We start from the raw sequence: 14,640 nt of genomic DNA on the forward strand, positions 1-14,640 counted from the left end.
AACTGAATTATTCAGTGAGTAAGCCAAGTGATGAGTACCTTAAGTTCTCTTCATTAATCTTTTCATTAATCTTATTTTTGTGATTTAATAAACATCTACTATGACTTATATGTTATAATGTTATAATTATGTTATGCTAATGTTATGTTTCGATGCAATAAACATTATAGGCTCAGTCCTAACAGTTTCCGATGGGCACCTGTTTTATGCCTACTTTTAATTCTTTTAACCTTTGCACTTTTTTGGCAATAAAGCTTTCTGTGCAATGAGCATAGATGTACTGCATAAGTGTTAAGACTTTCTTACTGTTAGACTGATTTTTCTATTTTTGGTACAATGTGTTTAATAAAGCTGAAAGACAGATCAACATTATTGCTGCCCCCTCACAAATGGGCTACCATAAAACATAATTAACACATATGCACAAATGTCTTCTTGTTCTTTTGATTAATTCTAGATAACTTTTTTATTAAAAAGTACATGAGTAGAATTAGTGTGATAGCTGAGAGTAAGTACTTTAAAAAAATGTGTTCTTGAAATGAGTCATACTTGAAATCCTGCAATGGTAAGTCAGAGTAGCCTGGCAGGATTTGGCACAAGATTTTTAAGGCATTACGTCTCAAACTTTGGCAAGAAATAATGTAGCCACTATCAAGGACAATAGATAAAAACTGTAGCCTAAAATTCCTAGAACTCCAGAGATCTGGCAAGTGAAAAGGGAATGCAACAGATCAAAGAGCTACAAATAAGATAAAAAGGAAGCTGTCATCATACTTTAAAAGGGTTCAGTAGTGATGTGAATTCATTTTCTTTCTTCATGAACACTTAAAGTGTTTAGCCAGAAATAATGGACAACAAAATTTGTAAAAAATTTCACTGTGTTGTGAAAACTGTAACTGTTACCCAGTTGGGAAGTTATCTAACTATCAAATGTTAGATGCCTTTCCCCCAGCTGCTTTGGACAAGCTAACATATGCTCACCACTCTCTTTAATAGGAACACCTGTACACCTGCTCATTTATACAGTTGTCCAATCAGCCAATCATGTGGCAGCAGCACAATGCATGAAATCATGCAGACACAGGTCAAGAGCTTCAGTTACTGTTCACATCAAACATCAGTATGGGGAAAAGTATGATCTCTGTGACTAACCATGGCATAGGTGCAGATGGGCTGGTTTGAGTCTTTCAGAAACTACTGACTGCCTGGGATTTTCATACCCAGCAGTGTCTAGTTTTTACACAGAATGGTGTGGAAAAAAACAAAAAACATCCTTTGTGTGGAGGGTCTGCAGGCTGAAACATCTTGTTGATGAGAGAGATCAGAGAATGACCAGACTGGTCTGAGCTGACAGGAAGTCTACATAGTAACTCAAATAAGCAATCTTTACAACTGTCTTAGGTAGACAAGCATCTCGGAACACACAACACATCAAATTTTGTGGTGGATGGGCTACAACAGGTTCCACTCCTGTCAGCCAGGAGAAGGAATCTGAGGCTATCATGGGCACAGACTCATCCAAACTGAACAGCTGAAGATTGGAAAAAGACCAGGTGATTTTTTTTCTAATCTTCAACTGTCCAGTTTGGGTGAGCCTGTGCCCTTGATAACCTCAGATTCCTGCTCTTGGCCAGCGTGGTCTTCTGCTGTTGTAGTCTATTGACTTCAAGGTTCGATGTTTTGTGCATGCTGAGATGCTTTTCTGCTCACCACAGTTTTAAAGATTGATTGAGTTATAATAGTCAGGTCCAAGTATTTGGACAGTGACACAGTTTTCATAATTTTGTCCCTGTACACCACCACAATGGATTTGAAATTAAAACTCAAGATGTGATTGAAGCATAGACTTTCAGCTTTACATTTAAGGGTTAAACAAAACTATTGCATTAATCGTTTAGGAATTACAACCTTTTTTTTGCATAGTACCTCCATTTTCACAGGCTCAAAAGTAATTTAACAACTGAATTTTTTTAAGCAGTTTACTGGCCAGATGTGGCCTGATTTCTCCTTATTTTATGACAAATTAAGGAGATAAAGGTCTTGAGTTGATTCCAAGTGTTGAATTTGTATTTGGTAGCTGTTCATGAGAACTTTCACTATGCGGTCCAAAGAGGTGTCGATGCAAGTGAAAAAGGCCATCATTAGGCTGAAAAAACAAAACAGACCTCTCAGAGAGATAGCAGAAACTTTGCCAGTGGCCAAATCAATAATTTGGTACATTCTTAAAAAGAAAGAATGTGCTGGTGAGCTCAGCAATACCAAAAGGCCTGGAAGATAACTAAAGTGGATGAACACAGAATTCTTTCCTTGGTGAAGAAAAACTCCTTCACACCATCTAGCCAAGTCAAGAACATTCTCAACAAGGTAGGCGTATCATTGTCAAAGTCTCCAATCAAGAGACTCCTTCATGAATGTAAGTACGGATGGTTTACCTCAAAATGCAAACCACTGGTAACACTCAAGGAGAGAAAGGCCAGATGAGGCTTTGTTAAAAAAAGCTCTTAAAAAAGTGCCTGACCAGTACTGATGCAAGATTAACTTGTACCAGAATGATGGGAAGAGAAGAGTATGGAGAAGGAAAGGAAGGGATCCAAAGCATACCACTTTATCTGTCAAACATGTGGAGGAGGTGTTATGGCATGGGCATGTATGGCTGCCAGTGGAACTGAGTCACTGGTGTTTGTTGATGATGTGACTACTGATAGAAGTAGCAGGATGAATTCTGAAGTGTATAGAACTATAGTTTCTGCTCAGATTCATTCAAATGCTGCAAAACTGATAGGACGGCATTTCACAGTACAGATGGATAATGACCCAAAATGTACCAAGAAAGCAAGCTAAGAGCTTGGAAATGTGATGTTCTTAAATGACTGAGTCAGTCACCTGACCTCAACCCAATTGAGCATGCTTTTCATTTACTGAAGACAAAACTGATGGCAGAAAGTCCCACAAACAAGCAGCAACTGAAAACAGCTGCATTAAAGGCCTGGCAAAGCATCTCAAGAGAAACTCAGCTTTTGGTGATATTTAAACAATACAATGTTATGATTAAGGCTTTCTTATGGGAAGGTAAAAGTATCAGAGTAAATAAATTATGTTTACATAGAAATAAAGGTTGTTTAGCATTACCAAATGTATAACTCTATAAAAATAGCATTTGAAATGTCAAAGTCGCTAGACACTGGGATGAAAATGATTTGGCTCTAGACTGGATATTAATAGAATAACAACTTACATTCCCTTTTCGACCAGTAGAGGCTCTGTCACAAAAACTGGAGGGAGTACTACAACATAATATGACCAGTTATGGTGGAGGTGTGGAAAGCCGTCTACAAACAGCGTCAGATTTCTCAGATTTATCAACACTACTCTACAGTATGGTTTATAAAGATGAATAAGGATTGATAAGAGGAACTGTGAAAAACTGAGTCTGATTTGGCAAAGAGTCCTTAATAGTGACACAAATGAGGATACATGGAATAGAGAAGAAGCAGCCTTTATCTTGTCACATATACATTACAGTACAGTGAAATTCTTTTCTTCACATATCCCAGCTTGTTAACAACCCTGGGTCAGAGTGCAGGGTCAGCTATGTTGCAGCACCCCTGGAGCAGAGAGGGTTAAGGGCCTTGCTCAAGGGCCCAACAGTGGCAGCTTGGCAGTGCTGGGGCTTGAACCCAGTCCTTCTGATCAGTAACCCAGACTGTTAACCTTTGAGCCACCACTTGGACAATAATCAATACTGGAAATGTAAACAAGAAACTGGCACTTATATTCATGCTGTCTGGTAGTGTACAAAGATTCAGCCTTGTTGGGAAATTGTGTTGAAATATCTTGGGAGACGGTTGGGATATGACTTTCCACTTTCAAGGGTATGTCTTTTAGGAGATAAAACTGAGATTTCTCAGATTAAAAACAATGACTTCTCCCTTGTTACTGTAGGTATATTCATAGCAGTGCAACAGATACTTAGATGCTGGACAGATACCCAATCTCCTACAATGATAATGTGGTTTGAATCAATGATTGAGAGTACCTCCTATGAAAAAATGTTAGCAAAACTGAATGGAAATCACACATACATAGACATTTGGGAGAAATTTATTAAGATTCACTTCAAAGGAGGAATGATATTAGATCCATGTTTGTATTGTCTTCCAACTTATCCATCTTGCTGTGCATTACATCTCACTTTTTGTGTTGTGCCTGTTGTGTTTACTTATGTTTGTATCGAGTGTTATATTATGTATAAGGAAAACCAATTAAATTTAATTTAAAAAATCCCAGGAGTTCAACAGTTTCTGAAATACTTAAACCAGCCCATCTGCCACCAACTGCCACTGTTAATGTCACAGAGATCAAACTTTTTTCATTCTGATGTTTGATGTGAACATTAACTGAAGCTCTTGAACTGCATCTGCATGATTTTATGCATTGTGCTGCTGCCTCATGATTGGCTGATTGGATAACTGCATAAATGAGCAGATGTACAGGTATTCCTATTAAAGTGGATGGTGAGTGTACTCATTCAATTAATTGTCATTTTTAATACTTCGTTACAAATCCTTTGCAGTCAGTGACTGCTTGAAGTCTAGAACCCATAGATATCACCAGATGTTTCTTCCCTGGTATTGCTCTGCTAGGTCTTTATTGCCGGTCGCCTTCAGTTCCTGCTTGTTCTTGGGGCATTTTTCCTTTAGTTTTGGCTTCAGCTAGTGACATGAATGCTCCTTTGGATTCAGGTCAGGTGACTGACTTGGCCATTGCAGAACATTCCACTTCTTTGCCTTTAAAAGTCTTGGGTTGCTCTAGAAGTATGTTTCAGGTCATTGTCCGCCAGCAGTGTGAAGTGATGTCCAAGGAGTTTTGAAGCAGTTGAAAGTAAATCTGAGCAGATAGGATAGCCCTATACTCTTCAGAATTCATCCAGCTGCTTTTGTCAGCAGTCACATCATCAATAAATACAAGGGAACCAGTACCTGCCCACACCATAAGATGAGGTGGTATGCTTTGAATCATGAGCAGTTCCTTTCTCCATGCTCTTCCCTTCCATATACGATTGTTTAAACAGTTCATAGCTCTGAATGTCTACTCTTGGTTTGAGCTTTGGATTTCACCTGTGAAGACTGCATTTGTTGTTAAAAAGGGTAGACCAACATGAAGACCAGAGAGCTGTCTATGGAAGAAAAGCAAGCCATTTTGAAGCTGAAAAAAGAGGGAAAATCAATCAGAGCCACTGCACAATCATCAGGCATAGCCAATACAACAATTTCTGGAAAAAAAAAGCCTCAAAACCCAAATATAAATACCCTCCTTACTGCTAACTTCCCCAAGAGCCTAAAATAAATACACATGTAAATTGTAATTTCCCCACAACCAAATAGAATTGTCCATGTGACCTCTAATTGGCCCAAACCAAAATATAAATATTCCCCTGCCTGCCTTTGCCCCACCACCAAAAAATAAACATACCAGTGACTTCTAATTTCCCTAAACCCAAATATAAATGCCCTGCTGACTGCTAATTGACCCAAAAGCCTTAAAATAATAATAATAAGTGGAATCATAAAACTACCGCAACATAGACATGTGATACATTAAAACTCAGCTCAGTGAAGATAACTGCATTATGCGTATTCTAGTAACGTCATGTGTAAGCGAATGGACTGCAATAAAGAATGAGAATGAATGGGGAATAAAACTATGGGTGTCATAACTCAGACATCGTTCAGCTGAAATGCTCATATCACATATCCTCTCGTACATATTAGGGAGTAGACCAGGCATATATACATTGCGTTTCGGAATTTTCGCCGGAAATATCCGGAAAATATCCCCCCCATCTCCCACATCAGTGACAGAGACATTATGTGTCAAATTGTTTGGCTTGATCCAGAGAATCAGAAAATTCCATTTGGGAATTGATCCCATGTGCATGTCACATGGAATTTCCTGTCAGGATTCGCAATACGCACTAATGTAAAATGAGTCTAAAGGAGTAAACAGGCAAACAGAGACACTGTTTAGATTTACTATCTCCATAGGAAATCTTTGGCACCTAATTAATCCCGCACTGTTTGACTCACAGACATGGATCATACCTCAAATTGCTTGGAATTCTCAGGAGGTGTGTGTGATTACTTTTCTCGCCATTCCCACATACATGCCATGTGAAATTCCTGATGAAATTTACCCCATACACACTCATTGAGAAATCATTAGCAGGATCCAGCAGGCCATAAAGTTAGTGCAATCACTAAACTACTGCAGCCATGTCATACATCAAAACAATCAGCTCAGTGAAGAGAATTGCATTTTGGTGGATGACGGTACCCTCGACTCAGTGTGCAGAATTGCGTTATGGGTATTTTAGTGACATCATGTGCATGTTAACCCCCAAAATAAATGGAATCACAAAACTACCACAACAAAAACATGTGATGCATAAAAATGAGGGTCAAATTAGTCATTCAACAAATGCGTACACACCTGTAGCTCCCCCTACTGACTGGCATGTGCAGCTGCATGTTAGTGTCGAATTTTGCATGTGCAAAAACCACTCACATTTTCTTCAGAAAATGTAAATTCTAATTTCTACTATTATTTTTATTTATTATTATTATTATTATTATTATTATTATTATTGTTATTATTCCACCTGAATTCTGTGCGTATCTCCTCAAAAAGTTTTTGAGATATCTACACCAAACTATCTCTACCATGTCCGTTCTGATTCGGAGAAGTCTGCTTGTATACACTTTTTGGAATATTCATCTGTTCTCCTGTTTTTTGTCACATTTTTTTTTAAACTGCTCTAATTCGGTCAATTCTCAAGCTATACCCATCAAAATTCACGTGGTCAAACCTGGCCAGACCAGGATCCATCTCCAATTACTGGCAGATTGCACACATTCTTCTCTTTCTATCCATCCTTCATTCTTTTCATTTTCCATTCATTTTAATGGAGGCAAGCTAGAGTGGATGAGGCTTTGAAATGATGCCAAACCGAGCCAAAGAGAACATGTAACATTGTAACAATTTAAGTCCCCATTTCAGAAAAAAAGCACAGATCTATAGGTCTGAAAACACCCTAACGCTATTTGTTCCAGTACTTTTGCTCACCTAAATAAAAGGTGCCATTTTGTTTAACACATCTAAATGTAAATATCAGGAAATGAAAAGTGAAACTGGCCTTGCCATTCCAATACTTTCAGAGGGGAATGTATATATCAATGTTCATAAGATATTTCGTGTTTGGCTTGCCGTGGACACCTGACCACCACACCACACTTATTGGACATCCCATTCCAAACCCATGGGCATTAATATGGAGTTAATTTTGTCTCCCTTAGTTGGCAGTGGCATAGCCAGGGTATCATTTCAGGGGGGATGAGAAAGTAACTCTGTGATCTGTACAGTTAAATTGAAAAGTGTTATGTGCAGTTCCAGTTCCACTGAAAATAGGGGAAAGTGATACAAAACTAGATCTACCATTTCTTAAAAAAGAATAGCCTTAAGTTATGGTCCATCATGTGCTCACAAAAAAGCTGATGTGGCCTAGGCAGAATTTGAGGTTGTCATCCTTGATTTAGAGGCTGGCATAGTGGTACAACAGGTAGTGTTTGCCATCTCATAGCTCCAGGGGCCCCATTTTAATCCTGAGCCTGAGTTACGGTTTTGTGTGGTGTTTCACATGTTCGTCCCATATCCAGAATAAAGTAAATGGATGAATGAATGAATATTTACTATATACCAATTTATTGTCTAACTATAAGCTCCATTTGCTTTATTGTGAAGGTGCAGAAAGAGTTTGTGAATAACATGGAGAACACGTCTGTGGAAAGTCTATTACAGAAATTGGCCGAGAACAAAGGGACCGGCAGAGAAAGGCCAGGTAACACGACACACGCACACACACGCACACACACACAGACATGTATTCATACAGACATAGGTTCAAAGAGTCAATACAACAAGAGATTTATCTGCTTTTTTCCTACATTTTAGGGTTCACTTTTTCCATGTAATTAGTAGTACATTTTAAGCTTAAATTTTGTTTCAAACATTAAAGGATTTTGGAAGCATTTTTTGTTTTTAAAGAAAAACTCAAATTTTAAACAATTAATCAATTAACTAGTTACATCTATACTGAAGAGAATATCACCTATCTTCATGTAATGCCTAACACAGTTGTAGACACCTGTAGAGGACCATTTAAAGCTTTTTGTATATTCTTAATTTTGTGCATATCAGGTGCCCTCTTCAATTCAGAAAACAGAACTTATCCCCTTGGTATGACTTATATAAAAGACAATAACTGAAAAAGAATATTTGATATTCGTTATTTTATTTCTATCAACAACTGGTTGAGCAACAGACCATTCAAGACAGGCCTATGATAAAAAAAAATCAAACAAACAAACAAACAAAACACTTATTTTGCAATTTCTCAAACCAGCATATCACAAAGTGCATTCTGGGTTGAGCGGGCGGCGCAGAGCGGTCTGAGCGAGCGGAGCGGAATCTTGAGAAAGGCGCTCTCTGCTCCAGTGGAATTACCAGCGCTCCGCTCACATGCTCTGTTTTATACAAAATTTTTTCTCTCTTTTGAAGGGTGGCAAATATTCTGGAGTTGACTTAATCTTGTCATCCGATCATTCACAAAATCAAAAGCGAAAATTAATTATTCCAGCTAGAATGGAGTGACAAGTAATTATTTTATCAGCCAAGTCTTTATTGTGCAAACTTTTAATATATAATAATAAAAGTACTGGAATTATAATAACATAAGGAAACAATTAGAGTACTGCTATGCTTAGTAGTTTTGAATGAAAAAACTACACAGACTTGTCTTGCATTAGTCAACCCTAGAGGATTTTCCCATGTGGGTCATTGAAGCTGAAGTCATGTATATGGGCTGTATGTGTATGTGTGTGTGTTGCGTAAAGGAAATTTTGAGGTACACATACAACATCCAGGCCTGGCCTCGTCTTTTGACAGCGGAATTAATTGTGGCTTAAAACCGTCTGGGCCAACAAAAATTACGCTGTTAATGTAAGCAATATCATACAAGAAAGAGTGTTGGTGTGAGTGTGCGATATTGCTGTTATACACTAGTTCTATAAATAGAAAATTAATATTGAGTAACTGACATTTCAATATGATTCAATATGTCTGAATATTTTGTTTATTTTTGCTCTGTCAACAAAATTACATAGCTCCCAAATAAGTCACAGCTGGATAGAGCATTGCCTGTTGTCATTAGAGTTGCCACCTTTGACTTACAAAAAAACTTGACACAAACAACTGACCGACAGAAAAAGACTGACCGTCCCTCTTTGAGAATTGGGGGCTTACGCAGGCCTGTACTCTCTTTGTGTTTTTATTAAAACAAAAATCTGCTTACTTTACTGCTGGCTTGTGTTGGCTTTTTCTCCCTCGCTCCCTCTAGGCTGATTAAGGGTGGCTGATTATAGTGTTGCATTTTACACAGCCTACCTAATCTATTGCCTATTACTGAACATGTCTTAGATAAGAATTTTATATTGTACATCCCCTTTTGTTTTAAAAATACACCTAGCTGAGGCTAATGTTTCTTTAGGCCTGTAATAAATAAGCTTACAAAATGTTACAATAATAAATGTTTTGATTTTACTTCATTTTAAATTTATACTTGGCATTTCCCTTTGCTGCAACTATTAGTGACTTCTGTCCTTCAATGAACTGCTTAAACTCAAGTGCAAGACAATTTGAAGTTCAGTCTGACTTGGAGCTCAGACCTTGGCAACTGACAATCTGTTTCTTTTGTCGGACCACACATCCTCTATATGAATCTTTCTGGACCATAAATGTGGAAACTGCCGTTGTTTTGTGCTTAGACTGAAGTAGGCTTTGGTGCTTTTTAGTTGCAGTATGTGCATCCAAAGCAGCTCTTCCTTCATGCTTCACCACAGTTTCTGCTAGGCATATGCTGCATGTAGCCGATTGTGTGTCTCCCACGGTTGGCTTAAGCCAGTCGATATATATTCCATTTTTTTCAGCCAGTCATTGTTAAACGAAATAAAACTTTTGCACTTAATTTTGACAGGCCTAGTACTCCCACCATCCTCTTCCACTGACTTGCCTCCAAATTAAGCGTTTTATATTGTTGAATAAGCAAACGTATTATTAAATTTGCCGTCCTTAGCAACTAGTCAGGGTGACTAATGAATGAACGTTGTATAGAAGTTGATAAGTTAGCACCTAAAGAGTATGATGATTACGAACGTACGTCACGAGTAACAGTCATAAAATATAGCTGTATAAAATCAACTATATAAAAAAACGGGACATGACATGTCCTGGGAAATGTGATATATTTTCTGGTACAGATAGTTTAAAAAAAAAAAGGGATGGTCCCAGAAAAAATGGGACAGGTGCCAACCCTAGTTGCCATGCAGAGCACAGACTGACTGACAGCCTGTACTAAGTGTAGTAACGTTTTCAATTTAACAAACTTTTGCTAGAATTGGAATTTTATGTAGCAAACACAGACAAAAGTGATACAAACAGTGAATAGTACCAGTGCTGTCATACTAAATATCAGCACTCTTGGAACGCCGGTTGTCCAATCAAGTTAGTGGACTGGACCTAACTGTTATATAATATGGCTCATGCTGCTGTCACAGTGATGACCCATCTGATACCCTGATGATATCGGTGCAGAGATACAGGTTGAAAAAACTTTTTAGCAAGGAAATTCTCAATGTGTCTTGCTGAGTAGCATTTTTCCGCACCCTGAGTGAGCTGTTAAACTGGCCAGACATGCAAACATAGTGCATACTACATCTTGTACACACTGAATTTGCATGACCATGTGCCTTCTTCATATACAAACAAACGTGTGGCCAATTGCATATGTAAACAGCCACTCCTGCACAAAGAGTTTTTAACCATGCTGCGGTGAATGTTTCCAGCTTTAGGCAAGATCATGTGTTTTGATGTATTAGTTCATGTGTGTAAATAAATATCAGATCAAAGCTTGCTATCACTGTGTGGCTCCTTACCTGACTCCTGCTTCACATACCTGACTTACCTGAATGTATTTGCATGCTGGTGTTGAGACAAAATGTCATACCTATTGAGAAGAAGGGGTTTCTACATATGCACACTCCACTTTTCCATGCTCACAAATTCATCCTTAATATAGTTTAGACATTTTCTGATCATAAGATTTTCTAGGAAGGTCACACAAATAACACAAAATTCTTGTGGTATTGTTTTATAAAGACCTATAAAGGCATTCTATGATAGGAACGTTTTTAATAAGGTAGGACAAATGGTAATCAGTGAGAACATGCAGGGAAGCTGTCCTCTTGTGCTAATTATTCTTCAGTCTGCAGTAATAGTGGCTCACTTGACTCGTCTGTTCTCAGGGGAAACTGTTAACTCTACTGAATTGTTACTGTGTCTGTGTGATATTAGCTGCAATGTGTGCTTTGCCTTTTTGGGACTGGTAAAGAAAAAAAAAAGTGTCCAAGGCACTCTTTTTCAGGTCCAGTAATAAAAAAAAAATCATGAGCATTTCATGCATGTAAATACAAAGGCACACACATACTAAAATTTTTAAAAAGAATAACTTATTCTGTTTGTTTACTTTTTTAAACAAAGAATAGATTTTAAATGTGAAGCTATATTTTAAGTTCATTTTTTGCACTTTAGAATTAATTTGCTAGCTAAATAGATGTACAGTTGTCAGTGTTTAAATTAGTCACTGTGGGTAATTCTGAACTGTGTGAGTTTTATGTGCTATGATTTCATGTGCTATAATTCTGAACTGCATATCCACAACCAAATACATTCCAAAACTGCACCACCTGATTATTTTCTTTTTGCTATGTATGCTTACAGGGCCCATTGACTTTGAGGAATGCAATGTTTCTCTTACTACGGAAGGTATGTGACATTTATGGAATAAAAAAAAGGTTAGAAAAAAGTCTCTTTGTAGTTAATTTGCTTAATCACACATCTATGACTTAGCCATAGCATTTATGATTTAAGATATAAGACACCTGAAAACTGAGCTTTTCTGCTTCATCAGCTAAAGCAGCAGACATGGTGAACACAAATACAATTTCCCTGTGCAAAAAGCAGTTCATTAAAAAGAAAGGACATGGTTAGTTGCTTCTGCTCCATGCTGGCTTATCTAGGTGACACTTGACCTCTGAATTCGCAAACCTATCTTGTGTGAGCCAATAGAATAGACTGTGTTTTCTCTTTGGACAGTAACAAATATCTGCCTGCTAGGATTTTCTTGTTCTGCCTTTAATTAAAGGTTTTCAGTGGGATGGTTAGGGGACTGAGATGGCCGTGTCATTATTCTGTGGATTAATTTTTTTGTGTGGGTTTGGACAAATGGTCATTTGGATCATTATCCTGCTGGAAGATAAAACCATGACCCAGTTGTAGCTTCTTGGCTGAGGCAGCCGTATTTCTAATAAAAATCTCCTGGTGTTTTATGGAGACCATGATACCCCACGTATCCTATTAGGTTCACAGGATCTTTGATGGAAAAAAGCTGTATAAGCATCCTTCTTTTTACACCGTACTCACCTTGAGTGTTTGTTGTCAAAAAGCTCTATTTTTGTCCTAGCTGACAATCACACTTCCAGCAGCATCTAGCAAACTGGTATCCAAAAATCCACGTTTGTCCATATAGTGTATCTTTTTTAAATTCTGGAGTTTACTGTATGCATGTGTGGGATCCCTGGAGGACTAGTGGTTAGGCCTCGGTGCTCTCACTGCCGCGGCCAGGGTTCGATTCCCAGGCAGGAAACCAACTAACTGGGGTTGCACACAACAGAACTGATACCTCTATATTTCACCAAAATGGTGTAGAAACAGATTTAATTGCTTTAACTTCTAATCTAAGCTGTCTGGCTGCAAAGATCATGTTGGATAAGAAACCAGTTTAACAAACAGGATAAAAAAAAATGTCAGTCTGCCTATAGATGTCTAAAACTTTGCTTGGTAAGGGCAGTCTGATCACAGTGAATGCCATGCTTTGATCAAGTTGTTGAATAGCTGCAGGTGAAGCAGTTATATAGACATACACTATATTACCAAAAGTATTTGGTCACCCATCCAAATGATCAGAATCAGGTGTCCTAATCACTTGGCCTGGCCACAGGTGTATAAAATCAAGCACTTAGGCATGCAGACTGTTTTTACAAACATTTGTGAAAGAATGGGCCGCTCTAAGGAGCTCAGTGAATTCCAGCGTGGAACTGTCTTAGGATGCCACCTGTGCAACAAATCCAGTCGTCAAATTTCCTCGCTCCTAAATATTTCACAGTCAACTGTCAGCTTTATCATAACAAAATGGAAGAGTCTGGGAACAACAGCAACTCAGCCACGAAGTGGTAGGCCACGTAAACTGACGGAGAGGGGTCAGCGGATGCTGAAGCGCATAGTGCAAAGAGGTCGTCGACTTTCTTCACAGTCAATTGCTACAGAGCTCTAAACTTCATGTGACCTTCAGATTAGCCCAAGTACAGTACGCAGAGAGCTTCATGGAATGGGTTTCCATGGCCGAGCAGCTGCATCCAAGCCACACATCACCAAGTGCAATGCAAAGCGTCGGATGCAGTGGTGTAAAGCACGCCGCCACTGGACTCTAGAGCAGTGGAGACGCGTTCTCTGGAGTGATGAATCACGCTTTTCCATCTGGCAATCTGATGGACGAGTCTGGGTTTGGAGGTTGCCAGGAGAACGGTACATTTCGGACTGCATTGTGCCGAGTGTGAAATTTGGTGGAGGAGGAATTATGGTGTGGGGTTGTTTTTCAGGAGTTGGGCTTGGCCCCTTAGTTCCAGTGAAAGGAACTTTGAATGCTTCAGGATACCAAAACATTTTGGACAATTCCATGCTCCCAACCTTGTGGGAGCAGTTTGGAGCGGGCCCCTTCCTCTTCCAACATGACTGTGCACCAGTGCACAAAGCAAGGTCCATAAAGACATGGATGACAGAGTCTGGTGTGGATGAAATTGACTGGCCTGCACAGAGTCCTGACCTGAACCCGATAGAACACCTCTGGGATGAATTAGAGCGGAGACTGAGAGCCAGGCCTTCTCGACCAACATCAGTGTGTGACCTCAATGCGCTTTTGGAAGAATGGTCAAAAATTCCTATAAACACACTCCTCAACCTTGTGGACAGCCTTCCCAGAAGAGTTGAAGCTGTAATAGCTGCAAAAGGTGGACCGACATCATATTGAACCCTATGGGTTAGGAATGGGATGGCACTTAAGTTCATATGTGAGTCAAGGCAGGTGACCGAATACTTTTGGTAATATAGTGTAAGCCTAATCAATTCAATTGGTACCAGCTATCAATATGTCTGTGATGCTTCTGCATTGTTACATCATCATCAGTACAAAAAAGCGAGCGTACGCACATTTTACTCATATAGAATTATAACTTGGTCTAACATGCTTTAACATGGAATAATTTATAATTGAAAAATCTTTTTTGTTACTATTTAAAATGTCTCCTATTTAGTTTTATACACACATGCACATGCACACCACACACACACACATATATATATATATATATATATATATATATATATATATGTATGTGTGTGTATATATATATATAT

General features: G+C 38.5%; 1 protein-coding gene across 6 annotated transcripts in view; it reads left to right on the forward strand.

Annotated features, from left to right (window-relative positions):
• Positions 1–14,640, forward strand: part of fcho2 (FCH and mu domain containing endocytic adaptor 2) — a 116,771-nt gene that overhangs the window by 64,916 nt on the left and 37,215 nt on the right. For all 6 annotated transcript variants that reach the window (XM_053230511.1, XM_053230513.1, XM_053230514.1 and 3 more), the window contains 2 exons: positions 7,798–7,894; positions 11,890–11,934. In XM_053230511.1, the coding sequence (XP_053086486.1) occupies positions 7,798–7,894; positions 11,890–11,934 (142 nt within the window). The remainder of the gene's footprint in view (positions 1–7,797; positions 7,895–11,889; positions 11,935–14,640) is intronic.

The sequence above is a fragment of the Pangasianodon hypophthalmus genome, chromosome 27 (genome assembly GCF_027358585.1).
Source record: "Pangasianodon hypophthalmus isolate fPanHyp1 chromosome 27, fPanHyp1.pri, whole genome shotgun sequence".
Taxonomy (NCBI): Eukaryota; Metazoa; Chordata; class Actinopteri; order Siluriformes; family Pangasiidae; genus Pangasianodon; species Pangasianodon hypophthalmus.